The 26,540-nt window shown below is 42.7% G+C and overlaps 2 protein-coding genes across 10 annotated transcripts in view; one reads left to right on the top strand and one right to left on the bottom strand.

Moving 5' to 3' along the window:
* Nucleotides 1-14,425, top strand: part of FAM228B (family with sequence similarity 228 member B) — a 39,895-nt gene extending 25,470 nt beyond the window's left edge. For 2 of the 4 annotated variants that reach the window (XM_077291516.1, XM_077291518.1), the window contains exons 7-9: nucleotides 12,909-12,996; nucleotides 13,218-13,362; nucleotides 14,072-14,418. In XM_077291516.1, coding sequence (XP_077147631.1) covers nucleotides 12,909-12,996; nucleotides 13,218-13,362; nucleotides 14,072-14,264 — 426 coding nt within the window. In that variant the 3' untranslated portion in view covers nucleotides 14,265-14,418. Of the gene's footprint in view, nucleotides 1-12,908; nucleotides 12,997-13,217; nucleotides 13,363-14,071 lie in introns of all 4 variants that reach the window. The other 2 variants (XM_077291515.1, XM_077291514.1) reach the window with 2 other exon arrangements.
* A 5,979-nt stretch (nucleotides 14,426-20,404) lies between these two features.
* Nucleotides 20,405-26,540, bottom strand: part of ITSN2 (intersectin 2) — a 135,922-nt gene continuing 129,786 nt past the window's right edge. For all 6 annotated transcript variants that reach the window (XM_077291508.1, XM_077291510.1, XM_077291509.1 and 3 more), the window contains 2 exons: nucleotides 25,451-25,624; nucleotides 20,405-20,915 (listed from right to left, as the gene is read on the bottom strand). In XM_077291508.1, coding sequence (XP_077147623.1) covers nucleotides 20,776-20,915; nucleotides 25,451-25,624 — 314 coding nt within the window. In that variant the 3' untranslated portion in view covers nucleotides 20,405-20,775. The remainder of the gene's footprint in view (nucleotides 20,916-25,450; nucleotides 25,625-26,540) is intronic.

Genomic DNA, 26,540 nt, shown 5'->3' with positions numbered 1-26,540 from the left:
CTTTTCACACTTGCTCTCGCTCATTGAGATTGGATGGAGGTATCTGTGAACAGAAATGTTCAAGTCTTGTCCCAGATTCTCAATGGGATTAATGTCTGGACTGTGACTGGGCCATTCACACATATGAATAGGGTGTGACCTAAAGCATCCTTTGTAGCTCTGGTAGTATGTTTAGTTTCATTGTCCTGCTGGAAGGTGAACCTACAGTCCAGTCTCAAGTCTTTTACAGCCTCTAACAGGTTCTCCCCCAGGATTGCCCTGTCTTTAGCTCCAGCCATCTTCCCATCAGCTCTGACCAGCCTCCCTGTCCCTGCTGAAGAAAAGCCTCCCCACAGCATGATGCGGCCTCTACCATGTTTTTTTTAATCAGATACATTTTTATTAAGGAAAAACAATTATAACAAAAGACATCAAGCTGTTGTTCACATATAATCATATATTTTATGAACAAAACTCCCCCCCACCCCACCCTCCTTCGAGACCCCTTTAACCCCTTTCTGTCATTGGACGTACTATTCCGTCCATGTGGGGTGGGCCCTAATTCCCAAGGACGGAATAGTACGTCCAGCACGATCGGCCGCGCTCACGGGGGGATCGCGGCCGAGTGTCAGCTGCCTATCGCAGCTGACATCCGGCACTATGTGCCAGGAGCGGTCACGGACCGCCCCCGGCACATTAACCCCCGGCACACCGCGATCAAACATGATCGCGGTGTGCCGGCGGTACAGGGAAGCATCGTTCAGGGAGGGGGCTCCCTGCGTGCTTCCCTGAGACCCCCGGAGCAACGCGATGTGATCGCGTTGCTGCGAGGGTCTCCTACCTCCTATCCCTGCAGGCCCCGGATCCAAAATGGCCGCGGGGCTGCATCCGGGTCCTGCAGGGATCACTTCCGGGTGCCGTGCAGGTGCTGGTACGCCTGCACCGCTGTAAGTGACATCGGTGATCTGACAGAGTGCTGTGCACACTATCAGATCACCGATCTGTAATGTCCCCCCTGGGACAAAGTAAAAAAGTAAGAAAAAAAAATCCCACATGTGTAAAAAAAAAAAAAGAAAAAAAAAAATTCCTAAATAAAGAAAAAAAAAAAATATTATTCCCGTAAATACATTCCTTTATCTAAATAAAAAAAATCAAACAATAAAAGTACACATATTTAGTATCGCCGCGTCCGTAACGATCCCACCTATAAAACTATATCACTAGTTAACCCTTTCAGTGAACACCGTAAAAAAAACAAAAAAAAAACGAGGCAAAAAACAACGCTTTATTCTCATACCGCCAAACAAAAAGTAGAATAACACGCGATCAACAAGACTGATATAAATAACCATGGTACCGCTGCAAGCGTCATCTTGTCCCGCAAAAAACGAGCCGCCATACAGCATCATCAGCGAAAAAATAAAAAAGTTATAGTCCTCAGAATAAAGCGATGCCAAAATAATTATTTTTTCTATAAAATAGTTTTTATCGTATAAAAGCACCAAAACATAAAAAAAATGATAGAAATGAGATATCGCTGTAATCGTACTGACCCGAAGAATAAAACTGCTTTATCAATTTTATCAAACGCGGAACGGTATAAACGCCTCCCCCAAAAGAAATTCATGAATAGCTGGTTTTTGGTCATTCTGCCTCACAAAAATCGGAATAAAAAGCGATCAAAAAATCTCCCGTGCCCGAGCATGTTACCAATAAAAACGTCAACTCGTTCCGCAAAAAACAAGACCTTGCATGACTCTGTGGACTCAAATGTGGAAAAATTATAGCTCTCAAAATGTGGTTTCGAAAAAATATTTTTTGCAATAAAAAGCTTCTTTCAGTGTGTGACGGCTGCCAATCATAAAAATCCGCTAAAAAACACGCTATAAAAGTAAAATCAAACCCCCCTTCATCACCCCCTTAGTTAGGGAAAAATAAAAAATTTAAAAAATGTATTTATTTCCATTTTACCATTAGGGTTAGGGCTAGGGTTAGGGCTAGGGTTAGGGTTAGGGTTGGGGCTAGGGTTAGGGTTGGGGTTAGGGCTAGGGTTGGGGCTAGGGTTAGGGTTGGGGCTAGGGTTAGGGCTAGGTTTGGGGCTAGGGTTAGGGCTAGGTTTAGGGTTGGGGCTAGGGTTAGGGTTAAGGCTACAGTTAGGGTTGGGGCTAAAGTTAGGGTTAGGGTTGGGGCTAAAGTTAGGGTTAGGATTACATCTACGGTTGGGAATAGGGTTGGGATTAGGGTTAGGGGTGTGTTTGGATTAGGGTTTCAGTTATAATTGGGGGGTTTCCACTGTTTCGGCACATCAGGGGCTCTCCAAATGCGACATGGCGTCCGATCTCAATTTCAGCCAATTCTGCGTTGAAAAAGTAAAACAGTGCTCCTTCCCTTCTGAGCTCTCCCGGGCACCCAAACAGGGGTTTACCCCAACATATGGGGTATCAGCGTACTTGGAACACATTGGAGAACAACTTTTGGGGTCCAATTTCTCCTGTTACCCTTGGGAAAATACAAAACTGGGGGCTAAAAAATAATTTTGGGGGGAAATTTTTTTTTTTTAATTTTCACGGCTATGCATTATAAACTGTAGTGAAACACTTGAGGGTTCAAAACTCTCACAACACATCTAGATGAGTTGCTTAGGGGGTCTACTTTCCAAAATGGTGTCACTTGTTTTTTTTTACTGTTTAGGTACGTTAGGGCTCTGCAAACGCAATGTGACGCCTGCAGACCATTCCATCTAAGTCTGCATTCAAAATGGCGCTCCATCCCTTCCGAGCCCTCCCATGCACCCAAAGAGTGGTTCCCCCCCACATATGGGGTATCAGCGTACTCAGGACAAATTGGACAACAACTTTTGGGGTCCAATTTCTCCTGTTACCCTCGGGAAAATACAAAACTGGGGGCTAAAAAATAATTTTTGTGGAAAAAAAATATTTTTTATTTGCATGGCTCTGCGTTATAAACTGTAGTGAAACAATTGGGGGTTCAAAGCTCTCACAACACATCTAGATGAGTTCCTTAGGGGGTCTACTTTCCAAAATGGTGTCACTTGTGGGGGGTTTCTACTGTTTAGGTACATCAGGGGCTCTGCAAACGCAATGTGACGCCTGCAGACCATTCCATCTAAGTCTGCATTCCAAATGGCGCCCCTTCCCTTCCGAGCCCTCCCATGCGCCCAAACGGTGGTTCCCCCCAACATATGGGTTATCAGCGTACTCAAGACAAATTGGACAACAACTTTTGGGGTCCAATTTCTCCTGTTACCCTTGGGAAAATACAAAACTGGGGGCTAAAAAATAATTTTTGGGGGAAAAATGTTTTTTTTTATTTTTACGGCTATGCGTTATAAACTGTAGTGAAATACTTGAGGGTTCAAAACTCTCACAACACATCTAGATGAGTTGCTTAGGGGGTCTACTTTCCAAAATGGTGTCACTTGTGGGTTTTTTTTTACTGTTTAGGTACATTAGGGCTCTGCAAACGCAATGTGACGCCTGCAGATCATTCCATTCAAAATGGCGCTCCATCCCTTCCGAGCCCTCCCATGCGCCCAAACAGTGGTTCCCCCCCCACATATGGGGTATCAGCGTACTCAGGACAAATTGGACAACAACTTTTGGGGTCCAATTTCTCTTGTTACCCTCGGGAAAATACAAAACTGGGGGCTAAAAAATAATTTTTGTGGGAAAAAAATGTTTGTTTTATTTTTACGGCTCTGCATTATAAACTTCTGTGAAGCAGTTGGTGGGTCAAAGTGCTCACTACACCTCTAGATAAGTTCCTTAGGGGGTCTACTTTCCAAAATGGTGTCACTTGTGGGGGGGGGTTCAATGTTTAGGCACATCAGTGGCTCTCCAAACGCAACATGGCGTCCCATCTCAATTTCTGTCAATTTTGCAGTGAAAAGTCAAACGGCGCTCCTTCCCTTCCGAGCACTCCCATGCGCCCAAACAGTGGTTTACCCCCACATATGGGGTATCAGCGTACTCAGGACAAATTGTACAACAACTTTTGGGGTCCATTTTCTCCTGTTACCCTTGGTAAAATAAAACAAATTGGAGCTGAAGTAAATTTTGTGTGAAAAAAAAGTTAAACGCTCATTTTTATTTAAACATTCCAAAAATTCCTGTGAAACACCTGAAGGGTTAATAAACTTCTTGAATGTGGTTTTGAGCACCTTGAGGGGTGCAGTTTTTAGAATGGTGTCACACTTGGTTATTTTCTATCATATAGACCCCTCAAAATGACTTCAAATGAGATGTGGTCCCTAAAAAAAAAAATGGTGTTGTGAAAATGAGAAATTGCTGGTCAAATTTTAACCCTTATAACTCCCTAACAAAAAAAAATTTTGGTTCCAAAATTGTGCTGATGTAAAGTAGACATGTGGGAAATGTTACTTATTAAGTATTTTGTGTGACATATCACTGTGATTTAATTGCATAAAAATTCAAAGTTGGAAAATTGCGAAATTTTCAAAATTTTCGCCAAATTTCCCTTTTTTTCACAAATAAACGCAGGTAATATCAAAGAAATTTTACCACTACCATGAAGTACAATATGTCACGAGAAAACAATGTCAGAATCACCAGGATCCGTTGAAGCGTTCCAGAGTTATAACCTCATAAATGGACAGTGGTCAGAATTGTAAAAATTGGCCCGGTCCATAACGTGCAAACCACCCTTGGGGGTGAAGGGGTTAATGCCTTCCCAATTTCCCATCCGATATTCCTTCCCCAATTCAAATACAATTGTATAGTATGAACATAATCTATACCATTATGCATCCTCCCCACAATTCTAATTCCATTCTATCCATGGCTGCCATATCTTTTGAAATACATCTAGTTTATTTCTCTTAGCATAGATACTTTTTTTCCAATAAAATTTATATGATCCGCCTGCGTAAGAAAGTCTCGTCTAGTCGGAGGCTCCTCCCTGATCCAGAACCGAGCTATCAATTTCCTTGCTATGAATAACAGTCTAGCAATCGCCAGTTTAACCATAGATACCACTGCTATTTCTTCCACGTAGCCTAATATACAGACCAAAGGGTCTCTGGGAATGACACACCTATATACCAATTCAATCCGATTCAAAACAACTGTCCAGAAGGCAGACAATCTAGGGCAGTGCCACAGCATGTGTAACATGTCTGCCTGTTCCTGCGAGCATCGTGGACACTCGTAATCAGACCTCAAACCCATCTTGAACAGTCTATCGGGAGTTCTGTAAGCTCTATGGATCACATATAATTGAGACATCCTCCCAGGTTCGCTCATAGAGATCTTAGGCACATATTCTAAAATAGATTCCTATCTATCATCATTTATCTCTCCCAATTCAGCTTCCCAGTTCACTCTAGACTTGATGGGATGTTTGACTATCTCTATACACTTCTGAAATTGCCCCCCTTGTCCCGCAGTTCTCCAAAATGGAAGCCAGTGTGATATCAATCTGGATCTCAATAGGTTTCCTCCGACATTGCGACTGTTACGCATGCTGAATTCTTTTATAATTATATAAATTTATATGTGATAACTGGAATTCTGTTTGTAACTCCACGAATGACTTAAGTCCCCCTTGACCCAGTAGCTGACCCATCTATCTAATTTCTGCCTCTCTCCATGGCCCATATTCTTCCATTTGCTTAAATTCTTGTAAGTTTATATTATCCCATATAGGAGAGTATTTGGTAAGGCCTGTGACACCCCTAATCTGTTTAACTTTTTCCCATACCTTATGAATTAGGAGAACAGTAGGAAACCGAGAACCCAATTTCAAAAATTGCTCCCCTTCCAAACTCTCACCCAGAGGCCATTTTCCAAACAAATATCTCAAACTACTGGGCGATTGCCCCTTTCCCATCTCCTCCCCCCATCTTCCAATATGCTGGCATTGTGCTGATAAAAAATATACCCAAGGGTTAGGGAGCGCCAAGCCCCCTTCCGCCTTTGGCCTCTGCAAAGTTTCTTGTTTAAACCTTGGGCTTCCAACCGCCCCCCCATATTAGTTTGCCAAACAGCAATTTGATTTTACGGAACCTACTCTGTGGAATCCAAATTGGAGAATTATGCAGTACATATAACAACTGCGGCATCACAATCATCTTCAAAAGGTTCACTCTTCCAATTACAGAGAGATGTAGTTTGTTCCACGCCGAAATTTTGGTACGTATTTTTTGTAGCAGAGGGCTTAGATTAAGTTCTTCACACCTCGTCAGAGGAAGGGCGATTTGTATCCCCAAATATTTAAATTTCGAAACTACCTTCAATTTTGCTGACATTTCCACCTCCCCAGTACCCCTTTCTACCTCATCAATGGGCATAATGCACTATTTGTCCCAATTTATTTTGAGTCCCGAGAATTCCCCAAATTCCTCAATTAATGCCACCGCGTTATCCAGATTCTCCCGAGTCCCCCAAAAATAACAAAATATCGTCAGCATACAGAGACACCTTCTCCTCCTTCATTCCATAGACAAATCCTTTTATCTCTCGTGCCTCCCTTATTTTAGTGGCCAAGGGTTCCACAGCTAGGGCAAATAGCAACGGAGACAATGGGCACCCCTGCCTTGTACCCCTATGCAATGAGAAGCTATCAGATAATTTATTATTTACTCTAATTTTTGCCATTGGAGAGGAGTATAGCAACCCCACCCAAGATATAAACTTAGGCCCGAACCCAAGGCACAACAAAACCGACCACAAATAATTCCATTCTACACAATCAAAGGCCTTATGGGCATCCAAAGACACCACCACTCTCTTTCCAGCATTTTCGGCTGGAATTTGCATATTTAAATATAGTCTCCTTAAATTGATTGCTGTAGATTTGTTGGGCATAAATCCAGATTGATCTGGGTGGATTACTTTATCAATCATATGGGTTAGTCTGTTGGCCAAGGCCTTCGCCAAAATCTTTATATCCGCTGTAAGGAGTGAGATTGGTCTGTAGGACTCCGGATTCAGCGGATCCTTATCAGCTTTAGGAATGACCACAACAATGGCCTCTCGCATAGATGTAGGTAGTATTCCCCTCTCCAATGACTCATTAAATACCTTCTCCAATTTAGTTATTATTTCTTCATTAACAATTTTGTACACCTCTACCGGAATGCCGTCCGCCCCCGGGGCCTTATTACCCCGCCATGTCCGCCAGTGCCACCCTCAACTCCTCCGCTGCAAGCGGCCTATCCATCCATTCTCTATCTTCATCACCTAGTCTAGGAAGCTTAATCACACTCATATACCTGTTCATCTCCTCTTGACCTTTATGTATCTTAGAGGAGTATAACTCACTGTAAAATTGTTTAAATACATCCAAAATTTGATCCCCTTGTGTAACCACATTACCTCCCTTTGTTTTAATTGCGTATACATGCGAGGATTCCCGTTGTGCCAAAGCTACCACTGAGAGCAGGTGCCCCACTTTCTCACCCTCCGCATAGAATGCCTCGCTCTGAAATGCCCGCAATCTCTCTGCCTTACGGATGTGAAGTTTATTAACCTCCGACTGGGCCACTCTCATGCGGGTCTGCGTAGCTTTGGAACACTGTGCCCCCAATGCCTCCTCCGCTGCCCTTAATTCCTCCATCACTGCTTTATCTAGTTTTTGAGACCTAGTCTTATATCGAGATACTTCTCTGAATAAGATCCCTCTCAAAAACGCCTTCATAGTATCCCAAACTAGGGGTGAATTTTCCATCCCATACCTGCCAACCTCCCCTGTTCTCCCAATTGTAGAGATACCATCAGAGGACAATGATCCGATAGAACTCTGGGCAAATATTCCACTTCCTGTACCAAGTTATCCATCCCTTCATTTCCCAAAGCCACATCAATGCGAGACAAGGAACCATACGTCGCCGAGTAGCACGAGTAAGTGTAGTTCTCCATATTTCGAACTCTCCACAAGTCTATTCATCCAATTTCCCTCATGTAGTTTCCAAAAGGTGTTACATTCCCTCCCTCTCTGTTCCCTGTATGTTTGCCCCTATCCCAATGATCATTTGCAATATTATTCATGTCTCCTATTACAAGCAACGGGACTCCAGTCCATTTTCCTGATATGTCCAGAATTTCCTGTATCTTTTTTCCCGAAAACGGTGGAGGGATATATAAAGACACTATACATAATAATCTATGCAATATCTTACATACAATAAACACGTATTGCCCGTCTTTGTCTATTATAACCTCCACTTCTTCATATGGAGTAGAAGTGTTGATTAATACCGACACTCCCCTAGCATAGGCTGAGTACGTCGAGTGATAAGCCTTCCTCACCCATCTTTTTTGTAACATAGCTACTTTGTCTTCTACCAGGTGTGTTTCTTGAAGGCATATCACTGAGGGCCTCAGTTTCAGCAGATATTGTAGAATTGCGGCCCGATTTGAGACATTGGCGAGTCCCCTAACGTTCCAGCTTATAATTTTAAATCTACTCCCCATGATATATCACAGTACCAAACTTTTGACTCATTAAGAAAGGAGGTCTCGGTCCCCCCCCCCTTGCCCTCCCCCCCATCTTCCCGCCTCTACCCCGCCGTCCCAACCTTCCAAGCGAAATAACTCCCATCTTTCCCTTCCATCCCCTCCCGAAAAACTGTCTCCCACAACTTTTAAGCTGATAAGAATTCACTCTCCCTCTCTGTTTGAGATCTAGGAGGGCGTTTTTATAGCCTAACAATACAAGCTCAATGCTCCAACTACTCTCCCGTCCACATTTATCAAACTGCAATATCCGTTGCGCCGCCGAACACAACCCACATATACCAGCATAGCATTATGTCATCTCAGAGATGACCATTAACTTATCAAATTCAAACTGAATAACAGGTAATCACTGTTTCCACATCACTCAGTCTGCTTCAGCGGGACCGTTCCGCTCTGATATTTTTGGTGTTAGAATCCAGCCAGTGTGTCACTTCCTCTGGATTCTGAAAAAAAGTGCACCCGATCCAAAGCAGCGACTCTCAGCTTAGCTGGGTAAATCATTGAATAGCGCAAATCCAAGTCTCGTAGTCGCCTTTTGACTTCTCCAAACGTCATTCGGAGCTTTTGGACGGCTGCAGAATAATCTGGGTAGATGGAGTGGAGATGCGATTGCCGTCTATGGCTAGATCCGCACAGTTCCTGGCTTTCCTCAGCAGGGTATCCCGGTCCCGATAATTCAGAACTTTAGCCAAGATGACTCTTGGGGATGATCCTGGTGGCAGGGGTCTACTGGGCACACGATGTGCCCTTTCAACGGAAAACATTTTAGTGAGACCATCCCCTCCTACAGTGTTTTTCAGCCATGACTCAATGTACTCAGTGGGGTTATTTCCTTCCGCTTTTTCTGGCTCCCCCACAATCCTCAGGTTACTCCTGCGGGAGCGGTTTTCAAGATCATCAGTTTTAAATTCCAGTTCAGCTATACGCTGCTCATACTTGTTTTCTCTTTTCATCAGTTCATTAACCTGGTCTTCAGCGCTCTCCACACGTTCTTCCACCACCTCCACTCTCTGTTCAACTTTGCGCACTGCAGCATTAATCGCACCCATCTCTCCCTTTAATTCATCCACACGACTGTCCAGAGCTGCAGGGGCAGACTTGTTGTACATCACCACAGAGAATATATCTTTGAGCGTCGGCTCTGCTATGTCTAGTGTGTCTGGCTGTTCAAGCTGGTCAGCATGTGCATCCACATCATGGGATCTCTGTTCCTCCCCACTGCTCTGCGACTGGCCCCCTCCTTCTTGTTGTTCCTCAGGGCCATATGTTGTTTCAGGTCTCTCACCTTCAGCCGCTGACCGCTCATTAGCAGCTTCCTCTGACCTCGCAAAGCGTTCCAGCCGAGCGATCACCTCCATCTTCCTTAGATATGCTGCGCTCGCCCTTGCCGCCTCCTCTGCAGTCTCGGCGCCATCTTGGGCCGGAGAGCTTCCAGACGCTGCCAGCTCCTTCTATCTCCGCAGCTCTTCCAGGGTGACCATGGGCCTCTTGGCTGCTTCTCTAATTAGTGCTTTCCTTGCTACGATGTCAGTTTAGGCAGATATCCATGTCTTTGTAGGTTTTCCAGTTGTGCCTTACTCCTTCCATTTTGGATGATGGATTGAATAATGCTTTGTGAGATGTTGAGAGATTTGCTCTTTTTTTTTTTTTTTTATAAGCTAACCCTGCTTTAATCTTCTCCACAACTTTATCCCTGACATGTCTGGTGTGTTTCTTAGTTTTCATCCCTAATGTTCTAACACAAACTTCTGAGGCCTCCACAGAACAGCTGTAGTTATACTGAGAATAACTTACACACAGGTGGACTCGATTTACCAATTATGTGACTTCTGGTGGCAATGGATCACTCCGAATTTTATTTAAAGGTATCAAACTACAGGGAGGATGAATACAAATGCACTTCACAATTTTGAGATTTATATTATTTTTTTAAATAAGTAGAAAACCATATATCATTTCATTTACACTTCACAAATACTTGCTACTTTTGTGTTGGTATATTGCAGAAAATCCCAATAAAATTAATTTAAGTTTATGTTTCTAACTTGAAAAAGTTCACAGGGCATGGATACTTTTTCAAGGCATTATACCTATCTGTGGACAGAGCGATGTACAGTTCCATAGTTCCCTACGGGGTGTACAGCGCTGCAGGATTTAAGCACGAGCCTCCTTCGCAGGGCTGTGGAGTCTGAGTCATGGAGTCAGAGCCCCTTTTGGTGGAGTCGGTGTCTTGGAAATTGAGGAGTCGAAGTCGTTGTCGGAGCTTTGGCTTACCGACTCCACAGCCCTGCTCCTTCGCAGTGTAATTCAGAGCTATTTTTTGAGTGATCAGTGGAAGTCTCAGGACCAGGACTCCCACAGACTAGCAGAACATGGAAGGGGACATTGGATATAAACGCAACATTAAAACTGCAACACCAAGACGGAAAAGTTGTGAAATTATGGAAATCACAGGATGAATAGACATGGTAATCTGAAAATAATGGAAAAACGGAACACAAATTTTCCAAACATCTTCATTTATTGTATAGAGTATGAGTGTCACCTACAGAAATCCCGGCACTTAGAGACTTGGCTGCTATCAATGAGGTTATTAATAGTTGTCTTGAGGAATGTTCTGCCTCCCTGAATTCACTTGAACAAATCATCAAGATCCGCTGCTGGCAGATCCTCTTGTAATCACCGACCAATGACATCCAAGATGCATTTGATGGGACACAAGTCCAGAGAAGCTGCAGCCATGGTAGCAGGTTTAGGCCACGCAGCCTGCTCACAGGAGCACGAGTAACATGTGGCCTGGCGTTGTCATGTTGAAAAATGGTTCCTGGGACACTTTGGAGAAATGCCCGTACCACTGGTTCCACCACCTAATCAATGTAATTTCGAGCTGTTAGTGGACCTGGAATCAAGACTAAAGAGGGGTCTGGCTACCGTATGTTATGTCACTCCACACCATAATCCCAGTAGTAGTCCTGGTGCTATGTTCCCTCTTGAAGGCCTCAGCATGGCGTTACCCTCGTGTTCTCCAGAACAATCTCTGGCTATTGTTGCGTCCAAGACAAAAGAGGGACTCAATGCTGAAGAGGATAGAATTCCTTTCCGGACGCTGGTCTAATAATAATTTTATTTCTTTAGTGCCAATATGTTCTGTAGCACTTTACAATTAAGCAGAGAAATGTTCAAGCAATAAAGACATTACAAAGTGCAAAAGTTACAGAAGGCGTGAGGGTCCTTCTCGCCAGCTACAATCTATAACAGATTAATAGGAGGGACCAGATTTTGAGGAAAAATTTGAATGGGGAACGGGGGAAAGTTAGTCAATTGAGGTGATAAGCCTGTCTAATGAGATGTGTTTTTAAAGCATGCATGGACTAGGTATTAATGTGATATTCCAGGGTAGTGCATTCCAGAAAAGTGGTGCAGCACGAGAGAAGCCTTGGAGACAGAGGTGGGAGGTTTGGATTATGGAGGATGTTCGTCTCAGATCAGTTACCTAATGGAGGGCAACGGTAAGGTGATAGAGATGAGGGACGAGATGAAGGGTGGTGCAGAACTGTGGAGAGATTTGTGGGTGAGAGAGATAAGATGGCATTGTATTCTTTAGCGGATGGGCAACTAGTGTAATGACTGGCAGAGGTGTCGGTGTCTGGAGACTATGTGGGAAACGTTATGGAGAGGCCTTCACGAGGGAACTTCACATAGATCCTACTCCCAGGATTATGGTGTGGGGTAGCACAGAGTGTCTTAGCCGGACCCTTCTAGGTTTCTTTCCAGGGGCACTAACAGCTCGGCGTTACATTAATTTGGTGGTGGAATCAATGGTGTATCCATTTCTCCAAAGTGTCCCAGAGCCGTTTTTTAAGACGTAAGGCCTCATGTTGCTCATGCTCCTTTGCGTAGCTTTCATGGCCTAAACATGTTACCATGGCCTGCAGCACCTCCAGACTTGTCTCCCATAGAACATATCTGGGACATCATTGATCGGCAATTACACATGGAGCTGCCAGTAGCGGATCTTGATAATTGTGCATTCAGTGGCGCAGAACCTTCCTCAGATGGCTAATAACCTTCCTGATAGCAACCAAGGCTATAAGTGCAGTGATTTCTGCACGTGGCTCATACTCGGTACTGAATACATTCAGATGTTTTGAAAATGTTGGTTCCATTTTTTTCATAATTTGTAGATCATTTATAGGTCTATCCATCCTGCGCTTTCCATAATTTTATGACTTTTCCATCTTGGGTGTTGCGATTTTTATGTTGGAGTATAACTAAAAAAAAAATATTGCTACCCTTTAAATGTTGATTGAAATGGCGTAAGGAAAATTAAACAATATGGCAGATAAGTATATTTGCAAAGTTGCTTCCTCTAAACACACATTGCCCTGTAACGTAAAATATATCGTACATTTATTAGTCTTTCTTGTTCAGGTTTCAACTCCGATGTTTCCGGACCCTCTTCTCCAGCAATCTCAGAAGAGGTATGAGGAGGAGAAGATAGCCATGCACTGTGACACAGGTAAAGCATCAGGGCTACCACCAACTCCTACATGTAATTTTTTTTATATATAAAATTTTTCTTATGGTGTAGGAGGAGTTGTAGGCAGATGCCCAGGGTACCCATTAAGGAGAGGGACAAAACTTGGGTTTGAGGTACATATGAGAAGTCTTTTGCCCCTGGGTGACCAGGGTTAGCAATATTAGGCCTCGATCTTATGATCTGTGATTCTCCTCTTAAAGGCCGGGTGTTTTCCGCCAAAGAGATCCATGAACTGACCTTGCAGAAGCTTCCTCGGGTTCCACTGGGTCGTCAGAGCATGAATGGAGCAGAGTGGCTGAAGACTCCATTAGGATACATCGAGAGTGACATCAGGCTGAAGAGCAGGTGAGGATCTTCTTGGGATCCCAGAGCAAAGTAACTTGGGTGAGGCTCTTCATGGGATCCCAGAGCAAAGTAACTTGGGTGAGGATCTTCATGGGATCCTAGAGCAAAGTAACCCAGGTGAGGATCTTCATGGGATCCCAGAGCAAAGTAACCCAGGTGAGGCTCTTCATGGGATCCCAGAGCAAAGTAACCCAGGTGAGGCTCTTCATGGGATCCCAGAGCAAAGTAACCCAGGTGAGGATAGTCATGGAATCCCAGAGCAAAGTAACCCAAGTGAGGATAGTCATGGGATCCCAGAGCAAAAAAAACCCCTCAACGTTTTTTTTTCTGCCCCCCCAATAGTAAAACTCGTTGTGACGGGTATCCACTGCCAGCCACATTGGAGTTATTGGAGTTACTGAGTAGCTAAAATATGTATATATATATATATATATATATATATATATATATATATATATATATATATATATATATATATATATATATATATATATATATATATATATATATATATATATATATTCCACTTTCACAGCTATACTACGGTGAAAAAACCCCCACATGCACCAAGGAAGCTAGTTTGATTTGTTTTAACGAAAGTAGAGGTCCAGAAAATAGTGGTAAACCCTCCCCTGCAAATTCAAGATGGCTTCCTGTAATATGTAGGGATTCATTACCGTACGAGCCATTACTTTCTAATGTCTTGCAGGCACAGAGTCAGAGGGTCCTATAACCAGGAAAGTCTGGATTTCAAGCTGTGGGTAGATACCAAATATCCCCCTGAGATCGTCAGACGCGAGATGAAAATCAGTCAGAAGAGGAAGTTTCCAGCGAGACCATCGTCCCTCCCTGCATACTGCACACACTGGGGACCCGAGCCCCCAAACACCGTCACAACATAGATGATCTGCGTCCCAGACACTGGGGAAATGTTTTACTGTGTTGGTGTAGAAGGTATAAGTTTAAAAAAAAAAAAATCAATAAAAAACCCCAAAACCTTAGGAATGGCTTCCTGGCTATCACATAAAAGGACCACAGTCGTAGTTTCAGTCTGTTTGATGTGTATAACGCAGGTTTCCTTATTTCTCTTGGGTGCCAGTTGTGTCCATTTTGCCTAATAAATACATATAATACAGACCCCCAAATGGAAAAATAACACACATTTATACATTTACTAGAATGTCACACATGGAGCTTTGGTGAAGTCTCAAAAGGGGTTATTAAATACAATGCACTCTGGCCAATACCTGTAAAATGGAATTAAATCGTGCTTAACTTCTCTGCAAAGCCAAGAACACATATCAAAGCTTTAAATGTTGTAGCTATCCGTTTCCTTTAAGGAAAATCTTTGAATAAGATAAACCAATCTCCCCCTTCCACTGTAAACTGCACATATGGGCATGCAGATCTTTGATCAACACCTTTATATCTTCTATCTGTTGCTGCATTCCCGAGAAATTGGTGTTTTAGCTAATATGCAAAGGAGGTGTGAAGTGCTCTTGGTTGACAGAGCACTTTCCTGAGACTCTGTTCCCCCCCCCCAAGTCTTCTCCCCACCAAGAACAAGCCTCTTGATAGCGCACGGTCTGATGCATTTGCCTTATATCACAGAGACAGTGAGCTATCAATCAAGTTAAAAAGCATGTGCTAGGCAGGGAAACAACATGGGTAGGCAAAGGCTTGGGAAGTGCTCCAGCACTTAATGCATGATTTGCATATGAACAAAAATGCTAATTTTTTTGGATATGCAACAACAGATAGAAATATAAAGGTGTCAAGGGATTTAGCTTTCAAAGAGATGCATGCACATAAATGTCAATCTCACTGACAGATTCTCCTTAACTAAATTTTTTTTATCCTAAAGAGAGTCAGGAGCCAAAAATCTTTTTTTTTTTCTTTTATATACATTTTAGCATCATCTCAACATGCAGAACAATCATAGATTAGCAATACACATTCATATTGTACATCGGAAAAAAACAACTGCCATATCGCAGCATCTAACAAACCGATTCCTCACTGAACCCAGTTCCTCAAACCATTTTGCCTGAGCGTCAAGTGAAGAGGTCAAAATATTAAGTTAAAAAAATACATTAATCTACCCAGTGTTAAATCAGGTCCGATAAAGGCGAGAAACGCTGTTCAGAATACTGTGTTCTATAGACTATATTAGATCCCGGTCTCTCAGTTAAGGCATCGTATATTATATATCATATAACCACACAGTGCAATATGATAAAATTACACACATCTTCCTATTCATTAGAATCAAGTTTCAATTTAAGTTTGAGTTGCTAAAAGTGCAAGACATTGTTTTCATCAATCTGTAAATTCCCAGCTCAGTCCCCGTAGGCAGTAAAATTCCCAGATCTCAGCAGTCAGTAACATTATATATCAGCGGTGGAACCGTAAGGGGTCCATGTGCACCCCAAGGTAAGGACTGAGCTGCAATAAACATGTATATGTGTCAGCAGTAATTTCCATAGAATCCTCTACCAGCTTAAACTATTCTTGTCTGCCCATTTTGTTTCCTTTGAGTTAACCGGTGGCACTGAAAATTCGCTTATTTCCCTATAACTCCTATGTATAAGCATTGAGTGTATTATAGTTGTGTCTATAGCTTCTTCTGTGATGTCACTACTTCACGTGAGTCAAGGTTAAAGGGGTTGTCACAGCTTGTTACATGGGTAAAATTGCAAAGTACTTGTAAAAACAAGTAACTTAGTAATCTACCCCTTATTAAAAAAACACGCCATTCTTGAAAACAGAGGAATTTTGAACTTTCCAAGTTTACTGCTCATTGTCTAAGTTACCGGCCACCTCTATAATCTATCATCAGTGGCTGGTTTCCTATGCAAGAAGTGTGCGCTTGCAAGCATGGCTCTGAAGCTGCCTGGATCCATATGTCTCCATGCGCTCCTTCGATGCTGCAGCATGTGAAAGTGCATAGTTCAGACTTGCGGCTTCAGGACCTATCAATCTGCAGGAGCAGATTAGAGAAGTGGTCCTGATCCTGAATATAGATCAGACAACCCCTTTAAGGGAAGTAGAGTGCAGCACTGACTGCTTTGGTGTAACATGTACAATCTAGTAAGAAAGTCCTATTTTTTTTGCATGCATTTCATACATTTTAAGGTCACAACACGTTAAGTGGATTTCAAGACTCTCTGCTGTCAATTTACAAGCGGTAATGGTTTAGATCGAGATTATGATCATTTTGTCTTTGCTATTTTACATGTACTGGCTTTCTGTGTTATTCTATATGTAAACAAGCAGCTGCAGTATAAAGCATGGATAAGGGACAGCAGCTTGATGAGGCAGTAGGTGTGGTTTAGATTACCTAAGACTAACGGAGAATGTCGCTAAAGTAGCTAAGCTGGAGTCACTGATTATAACTGCATTCTGCCCGAAAAACTCAGTTCTTGAATGCCTCAAATAACTCCGTGTGAACATTGCCTTAGGTTAGCGTTGGAGCCGTCTCTCCAATACCTTTGGAGTCCTATGCTCCCTTTTTTGTCTCACAAGGCACAATGGGTGATATGCATTAGGACATAACAAACTGAGCCCTTTTACTATTCAGATGTGGGAGAGGGATTTTCAGCCTGGGATTTAGGTCCCGCCATGGGTACTCACAAGACCCTTCACCTACTCTACTGTGAATGATCAAATATCATTATTATTAGCAGTTAGATGAAAACATGATCTACTAAAGAAGAAATGTTCCCATTATTAGGCAGAACGAAGAGCTACTTTGTATGAATTCAGTTTTGGCAGACTCCGGCTGTCCTTATATTACAAGGATGTCCATACATATGAATAACACTGTAATACTGGCTTGTGTTATTCAAAAGAAGGTGCAGACCTGTAATACAAGGACGGATTTAGAATACCAGACCTAGTATGTCTTATAGTAATGCCCGTCTGGTCGTGGCTTCATCCGCTGTGATTAGCAATTTGCCACAGGGGATACTCGCGAGGCCGGGGACTGTGTTTTGAAATGGAAGTGTACTGGGGATTTGCCTACTAGTTGACTTGTGATAACCAAAGTAATTTTATATTCAGAAGTCACCACCTAAACATTCTGAAACTTCCATCTTCCCATTTTCTAGGAATATCAATGTATTATAGTGTAAGGGACTATCTACAGCCACACACAGTAACCGGGCTGGTGTGTATAAGATTTTACAGGGTTTTCTTTTTTGAAGAAAAGGAAAACAAAATATCAGCTTCCTCATTATGGGTTACTTCAGGTTAAAGGGACATTATGAAAATCTGGAAACCTCGATATCCTCATTCACTCCTGTTTCTCTCCATATTGTGTGTCACCCAATGGTTTTTCTTTTGTCTCCATCTGTCATAAAATTCTGGCTGGAAAGCAGCTTGCTGCATCAGGAACCCTTCTCTATCTAGAAGAAATCTGCGCCTTTTCCCTTTGATTAAACCACTACCGCGCGTTGGGGAGGGTCTAATTTCTGCATGTCTGAACAACACTTTTTTCCCCATTTTTACAATTTAGGATTTATATTCTTTTTTAAATAAGCACAATAGTGCTCAGTGGTACAGCGCCCCTAGTGGTCATTTTATAATTTTATTTTTTTTGCTGTTTGGACCACAGAATATAGAATACAATATATTAACATCATAAAATGCCCCAATCGAACAAAAGCACAAAGTAATCAATCAATTATACTTGGGCTACTAGAGCGACTTTAGCCATGACTGAAGCTCGAATGGGGCTGCTGAAAAAGTCGCCGTGTAACCTTAGTCTAATTTGGACATTTTGCAGTTAAAAAAAAATAAATCTTAATTTTGAATTCTAGATCTTATTCTCCAATTGCATAGAGGACTGATCTAAACACTAGTGATGAGCGAACGTGCTCGGATAAGGTGTTATCTGAGCATGTTCTGTTGCCAACAGTATCTTCACCGTGCTCGAAAAATACGTTCCGAGTCCCCGCTGCTACATGTCTCGCGGCTGTTCGACAGCCACAATGCATTTCCTGTTTATTAAGCAATCCCTACATGTGTTGGGGCTGTCGAACAGCAGCGAGACATGCAGCCGTGGGGTTTCGAACATATTATTCGAGCACGCCGAAGACAATTGGTTAGCACAAGAGCATGCTCAGATAACACCTTATTCGAGCATGTTTGCTCATCACTACTAAACTCCCAAAAGCCCATGAGTATACCCTGCACACATGCACCAGGGGCAGCAGTAGTTCTTACATATGCGGAGATCTACAAGGAAGACGGCCAGAATTGTGATTGCAGCTCTGGGTGTGATGTGAATAGAGTGTAAGGCATAATTTGAGGGTACGGCAACTGCACAAGATGAGTAACGCGCCTAATTATTACGTACGATCAACTTTATCTAAAATGAGAAGAATTCTAAACGCAGCTTAGGGTGTGACTCGAGTATAAGACATAATTCGGGAAAGGCGTAGAAAATTATTTGTAATCTTAAGGGTATGTGCTCACGACGTCTTCATTCCGACGGCGGACTCTCCGGTGGTCTTTAACCTAGAACTCGGCAGCCGCCACCCAAACAATGAACATGGCTCTCCTTATAAGCTTTTCACGGTTTCCAAACCCTCAAAATGGTTAAAAAGAAGGAACAAAAGACTCAGTGGGTGCACAGAAATGTGGTTGTTACATTTCTGTTGCAGGATGTTCACTGTTGTATCAGTATTGCAGCGCTTTTTCAGGACAGTTCCAGGAGGAATGCACCTGAAAAAGATATTGTGGGCAGATACTCGCGCAAAGGGGTTTTCCTAGAGTAGTTTGCTTTAAAAAATAAACTTTTCCACTTCCCCCTCCCCAGGTCCAGCGCAGAGTCACCAGAACAGCGGTGGAGGACTCGGCGCTCGACCCAGGCTGGGTGAGTAAAGCGCAGTTGTTTGTAAACATCTGCCCAGGGGGGGGGGATAAAAAGTTTTTTCCAACATCGGAAACCAACTTTAAAGGGGTTGTCTAGCGTCACTCATTTCCGCCTTGGAGCTGAGTGATGCCGATGATGTACTATAACGCAAATTATTTGGAAACTCGTCAACGTTACACAAAAAACTATCATATTCTGAAATCCGCTCTGAATAGGTGTAAGGGGACGGCCGCATTCACGTCATGTTTAGAGCCTAGGTCCAGGATATGGAGGGTCTCCCAAAGGCTCCCTCTGATGGAAAGCCGCATACATCACAATGTACACATGCAGTGGAATACTTTGCCCATTGACTCCCATTGAAAAAAAAACAAACTTATACTGCCTAGTATATATATTTTTTTATACGATTGGATCAAGTAGTTTACCATTTTACTCCGTAATACAAATAAAAAGGGAATACCAACATATCGGACGCCAACACACTAACAGAACACTCTTTTGACCTCCGTTTTGCCCTTTTGACCTCCGTCTGATATATGAAGCTCTATGGATACATTTGGTGTAAACATGGAGGTCTTTTCCCCATCTTATAGGCTCTAACCATGATGTGAACAAAGCCCCAAACATAACGTAACGTAATAAAAAAGCGACGGGAAAAAAAAGTTTGCCAGATTAATCCACATTAGCAGAATTCTGAGTGCAGCTCTGGATGTGAATGGAGTATAATGATGTAACTAATTGCCAGGTTACTTAACGTTATATACACACACAGAATAAACCTGAAAATTAACAGTTAATGCATTGTAGTATGTCCTTGCAGCAGCAGCACAGCTCCGACGTTGCCTCCCAGACATGATATGTTATAAAGAAATCCGTCAAATCAGCATAAAAATATTGTAAAACAAACCTGCCCCTTTAAGAGAAAGTCATATCGGTCAATGGTATTCATCACATCATAAATATATTAGAAAAAAAAAAAAAACTCTCCCAGTGTATCCATCATATAGAAATATATACACGACTATAAATATAGAATTTTAGCTGTTTAACGTCTTCATTCTTTTCACGCTCAAGATTCTTACAAAATTAGATTTTTTTTCCCCCAAATCTAAATTTCCACCTCGTTTTTATGAATCCAGAAAAATGTTTAGATTTTTTTTTTTAAAATTCCTTTAATATAATGCAAAAAAAAAAAAGAAAAAAAAAAAAAGATCATAAATTATCTTATTCCCATGGGGAAGCTTGGTAGGTAATAATGAGGACCTTCGCTATCATGGCACCAGATATAGGCCACGTCTGTTCTCCTAGAAGATCGATGCGTTTCCCCCCACGCCTGGCACCAACGAAAAGAAACGGTAAAAACGGACCCATAAAATGTCGCAAAACATGAAGCGCGGCGGTTCTGCTTGGCACAAGGCACTGTGATTGTGTCTCCCGCATTTTGCATAGGTCAGCAGCAGAGGACTGGGACAGTTTTGCGCTCTTGAGTTTTAGCATAGACCCCACAATTGACTGTAAGGGGCGCTGTTTGTCATTTAGAATAGCTGCAGGTCCAGCCGTACGAACACCTCCCCCGTTGGCACCTCGTGTAGGAGTAGACGTTTGGTAGACGGGCCTTTGCTCTCTTGTTCAGACCTGATCTTCGCTACTGGAATCTCAGTGCGGCCCAGAAAATCTGAAAAAAAGAGGATTACATTTATAGAGGCCAGATGATAATTTACATTTTGAGTTCTCCTGTTAATGTGGCTTAGAGTGAACCCCTGTTTTCTGTGCTGTACAGGTCCTTCTCAAAAAATTAGCATATAGTGTTAAATTTCATTATTTACCATAATGTAATGATTACAATTAAACTTTCATATATTATAGATTCATTATCCACCAACTGAAATTTGTCAGGTCTTTTATTGTTTTAATACTGATGATTTTGGCATACAACTCCTGATAACCCAACAAATCTGTCTCAATAAATTAGCATATTTCACCCGACCAATCAAATAAAAGTGTTTTTTAATACCAAACAAAAAAACCATCAAATAATAATGTTCAGTTATGCACTCAATACTTGGTCGGGAATCCTTTGGCAGAAATGACTGCTTCAATGCGGCGTGGCATGGAGGCAATCAGCCTGTGACACTGCTGAGATGTTATGGAGGCCCAGGATGCTTCAATAGCGGCCTTAAGCTCATCCAGAGTGTTGGGTCTTGCGTCTCTCAACTTTCTCTTCACAATATCCCACAGATTCTCTATGGGGTTCAGGTCAGGAGAGTTGGCAGGCCAATTGAGCACAGTAATACCATGGTCAGTAAACCATTTACCAGTGGTTTTGGCACTGTGAGCAGGTGCCAGGTCGTGCTGAAAAATGAAATCTTCATCTCCATAAAGCATTTCAGCCGATGGAAGCATGAAGTGCTCCAAAATCTCCTGATAGCTAGCTGCATTGACCCTGCCCTTGATGAAACACAGTGGACCAACACCAGCAGCTGACATGGCACCCCACACCATCACTGACTGGGTACTTGACACTGGACTTCAGGCATTTTGGCATTTCCTTCTCCCCAGTCTTCCTCCAGACTCTGGCACCTTGATTTCCGAATGACATGCAAAATTTGCTTTCATCAGAAAAAAGTACTTGGGACCACTTAGCAACAGTCCAGTGCTGCTTCTCTGTAGCCCAGGTCAGGCGCTTCTGCCGCTGTTTATGGTTCAAAAGTGGCTTTACCTGGGGAATGCGGCACCTGTAGCCCATTTCCTGCACACGCCTGTGCACGGTGGCTCTGGATGTTTCCACACCAGACTCAGTCCACTGCTTCCTCAGGTTCCCCAAGGTCTGGAATCGGTCCTTCTCCACAATCTTCCTCAGGGTCCGGTCACCTCTTCTCGTTGTACAGCGTTTTCTGCCACATTGTTTCCTTCCAACAGACTTACCATTGAGGTGCCTTGATACAGCACTCTGGGAACAGCCTATTTGTTGAGAAATTTCTTTCTGGGTCTTACCCTCTTGCTTGAGGGTGTCAATGATGGCCTTCTTGACATCTGTCAGGTCGCTAGTCTTACCCATGATGGGGGTTTTGAGTAATGAACCAGGCAGGGAGTTTTTAAAAGCCTCAGGTATCTTTTGCATGTGTTTAGAGTTAATTAGTTGATTCAGAAGATTAGGGTAATAGGTCGTTTAGAGAACCTTTTCTTGATATGCTAATTTATTGAGACAGGTTTTTTGGGTTATCAGGAGTTGTATGCCAAAATCATCAGTACTAAAACAATAAAAGACCTGACAAATTTCAGTTGGTGGATAATGAATCTATAGTATATGAAAGTTTAATTGTAATCATTACATTATGGTAAATAATGAAATTTCATTACATTATGGTAAATAATGAAATTTAACACTATATGCTAATTTTTTGAGAAGGACCTGTAGATGTAGCAGAGCTCAGAATGCTGAGCTGTGTATAACCCCGCCCACACCACTGATTGGCAGCTTCCTGTGTACACTGTCGGCAAGCTGCCAATCAGTGGTGGGGGCGGGGTTACACAGATTAGCTGGACTACCTGGCACGTGACACCTAGTCCTGAAATGATAATCTGCTGCTGATAAAACACTGATTGCACTGAAACTACAGCAAGCTGCTGAGCAAGTGACAAATTGCTGGACCCTAGATCATACTGCTTTCAGAATAAATCTGCTGACAGATTCCCTTTAAGGGGTCTCCAGGGAAACATTCTGCTATGACCTACAGTGGGGAACCTGCAGTGCCCCCACAGGGAAAAGGAGGTATTACACTGTGTTTGGTAAAATCAACAGACTGTTCTATACACATGCCAAGTGCTACACGGCAGTTCTCTGCTTAGGGTAATGAATGAGGGACCACTCTTTTTAAAAGTAGATGCAAATCTCATTTTCGGGACCTAACTTGAGAATGGAGAGGTGTTTCCTCAGCCATATTTGAAACTACCATAAAAATGGAGAAAGTGAAAAAATGGCCCCCTTTACATTCACAGTGATGTGAGACAGGGCCCTGGTTTTGAGAAAAGTATGGGTCCCCAAAGTGCTCCCACCTCTACCAGATATTTATGGTGTATGTTGTACATATACGATAACTGTCAGATACAGGGATAGCCCCCTCTAATTCAGAAATCACTTTTGTGTATCCTGCAGAGTGAAAGTTGGGTTTGTATAGTACCCACTTGACCAACTGGCTGGGTGACTACCATTTCACATCATACAGGTAGATTTTGTGGTATACATTTGATTGCAGCTTTAGCCAAAAAGATTTTGACAGGAGAAGCCTTGATTCTTGCAGAGGGAGAAAAAAATTACTACATGGAGTACATTTTATACATGAAGAGTTGGTGTCCACCAGAACATTTTTGGCTCAGAGAGGGTCCTAAGCAGGAGATCGCCCCCTCTAATTGGTTCTATGCTCTAGTAGGGCTCATGAGCAGAAGTCTTCTTTAAGAAACAACCCTTATAAAGGGGTTCTCGGTTTACGGCATAGATTTTTATATAACATATAAGGAATTCAACATTAATAGAGGGAGGTCCTCTGTTCAGGATCCTTGTCTCTTGGCCAACGAGAGGAACGGTTACAAGGAGCGTCTTCCTCACTGGAGGACCTGACCAGCATTGATGTGAATGAGCAGAATGTAATACATCGTTTCTCCTGTGGGGTTGCTGTAGGATGTTTTCATAAGACAACACTGAAGATCTGACACTTTGATATAATGTACAGTAGTGCACAGCTTGTATAATAGTGTAAATTTGCTGTGCCCTCTAAATAACTCATTACAGTCATTAATGTCTAAACCACTGGCATCAAATGTGTGTACACCTTTAAGTGAAAATGTCCAAATTGTGCCAAATTAGCCATTTTCCCTCCTCGGTGTCATGTGGCTCATTAGTGTTACAAGGTCTCAGGTGTGAATGAGGAGCAGGGGTGGGAAATTCGGTGTTATCTCATACTCTCTTATTCTGGTCACTGGAAGTTCAACATGGCTCCTCATGGCAAAGAACTCTCTGAGGACCTTAAATAAAAAGAGTTGTTCCTCTACATAAAGATGGCTGAGGCTATAAGATTGCCGACACCCTGAGACTGAGCTGCAGCATGGGGGCCAAGACCATGCAGCGGTGTAACAAGTCAGGTTCACCTCAGAACAGGCCTCAACATGGTCAACCAAAGAAGTTGAGTGCACGTGGTCAGCGTCATATCCAGAGGTTGTCTTTTCAGAATAGATGTAGGTTAAAGAGGTGGGAGTCGGACTGTCAGTGCTCAGACCATATGCCGCACACTGCATCAAAGTGGTCTGCATGGCTGTCATCCCAGAAGGAAGCCTCTTCTAAAGATGATGCACAAGAAAGCCCGCACACAGTTGGCTGAAGACAAGCAGACTAAGGACATGGATTACCGGAACCATGTCCTGTGGTCTGATGAGACCAAGATAAACTTATTTGGTTCAGATAGTGTCAAGCCTGTGAGGTGGCAACCAGGTGAGGAGTACAAAGACAAATGTGTCTTGCCTACAGTCAAGCATGGTGGTAGGAGTGTCATGGTTTGGGGCTGCATGAGTGCTGCCAGCTGTGGAGGGCTATAGTTCATTGATGGAACCATGAATGCCAACAAGTACTGTGACATACTGAAGCACAGAATGTCCTCCCTTCGGAAACTGAGCAGTATTCCAACATGATAACCTTGAACACCTCCAAGATGACCACTGCCTTGCTAAAGAAACTGAGGGTAAAGGTGCTGGACTGGCCAACCATGTCTCCAGACTTAAACCCAATTGAGCATCTGTGGGGCATCCCCAACCGGAAAGTGGAGGAGCGCAAGGTCTGTAACATCCACCAGCTCTGTGGTGTCATCATGGAGGAGAGGAAGAAGATTCCGGTGGCGACCGGTGAAGCTCTAGTGACCTCTATGCCCAAGAAAGCTGAGGCAGTACATGAAAATAATGGTGGCCACACAACATATTCACACTTCGGGCACAATGTGGCCATTTTCACATAGGAGTGTACTCACTTTCGTTGCCATCGGTTTAGACATTAATGGCTGTGTGTTGGGGTATTTGGAGGGCACACCAAATTTACACTGCTTACAAGCCTCAATATTGTGCCATGAAAAGATATAATAAAATATTGATAGAAATGTCACAGAGAGGAGGTCAGAGCGCTGCAGGTAGTGTGGATTCCGAGAATACAGGTGACGAGGGACTCACCATCCGGGGAAAACTGGTCTCTGTCGAACACGGTGATGCACAGCACGTCCTGGTACAGATCCTTCAGGAAGAACTGGCAGGTGAAGTTCCACTTTGGGCTGAGGGTATCAGTGATGGCTCGGCTGGTGTAACACTGGGATCCCAGGCTCACCTCACAGTACGGATTACTCTTCCCTGTGTGACAGATATACAACATGTCAGGATTCCTACTAACCCCAGAGAGACGATTCCCTTCTAATAAAACGGGCAATCGCAAGACCAGCTGTATTCTGGGTTATCAAACGTCCTTGTAATTAAAGGAGAAAATCATAGCTGCCTTCTTCCGGAAACTGTGCCACCCCTGTGCAGAGGTTATGTCTGGTATTGCAATACAGTTCCAGTGACATGAATGTGACCGAGATTCAATACCCCACATAATAACCCCAGGAGATTATGGACTTTCATATTATGTTTCCAGTGAATCCAAAAAAATCTGGAATGAACATTTCTTCTATTTTTTAATATCCTTCATGCTTCAATTCTTCACAAATGTGGATAAACCGATGCTTGCAATTCGGTGAATAGTAACAGTCTGGCTCAAAATTACATGCTGATAATCTGTACAGGTTTTTTTCATAGCAATCAGTGCAATGATACATTATAGCGAATCAGTGCAATGATGCATTATAGCGAATCAGTGCAATGATACATTATAGCGAATCAGTGCAATGATGCATTATAGCGAATCAGTGCAATGATACATTATAGCGAATCAGTGAAATGATACAGTATAGCGAAATAGTACAATGACGCATTATAGCGAATCAGTGCAATGATGCATTATAGCGAATCAGTGCAATGATACATTATAGCTAATCAGTGAAATGATACAGTATAGCGAAATAGTACAATGACACATTATAGCGAATCAGTGCAATGATGCATTATAGTGAATCAGTGCAATGATACATTATAGCGAATCAGTGCAATGATGCATTATAGCGAATCAGTGCAATGATACATTATAGCGAATCAGTGCAATGATGCATTATAGCGAATCAGTGCAATGATACATTATAGCGAATCAGTGAAATGATACAGTATAGCGAAA

This window comes from Ranitomeya variabilis, chromosome 2 (assembly GCF_051348905.1).
Source record: "Ranitomeya variabilis isolate aRanVar5 chromosome 2, aRanVar5.hap1, whole genome shotgun sequence".
NCBI lineage: Eukaryota > Metazoa > Chordata > Amphibia > Anura > Dendrobatidae > Ranitomeya > Ranitomeya variabilis.
This window is presented reverse-complemented; position numbering and strand designations above follow the sequence as displayed.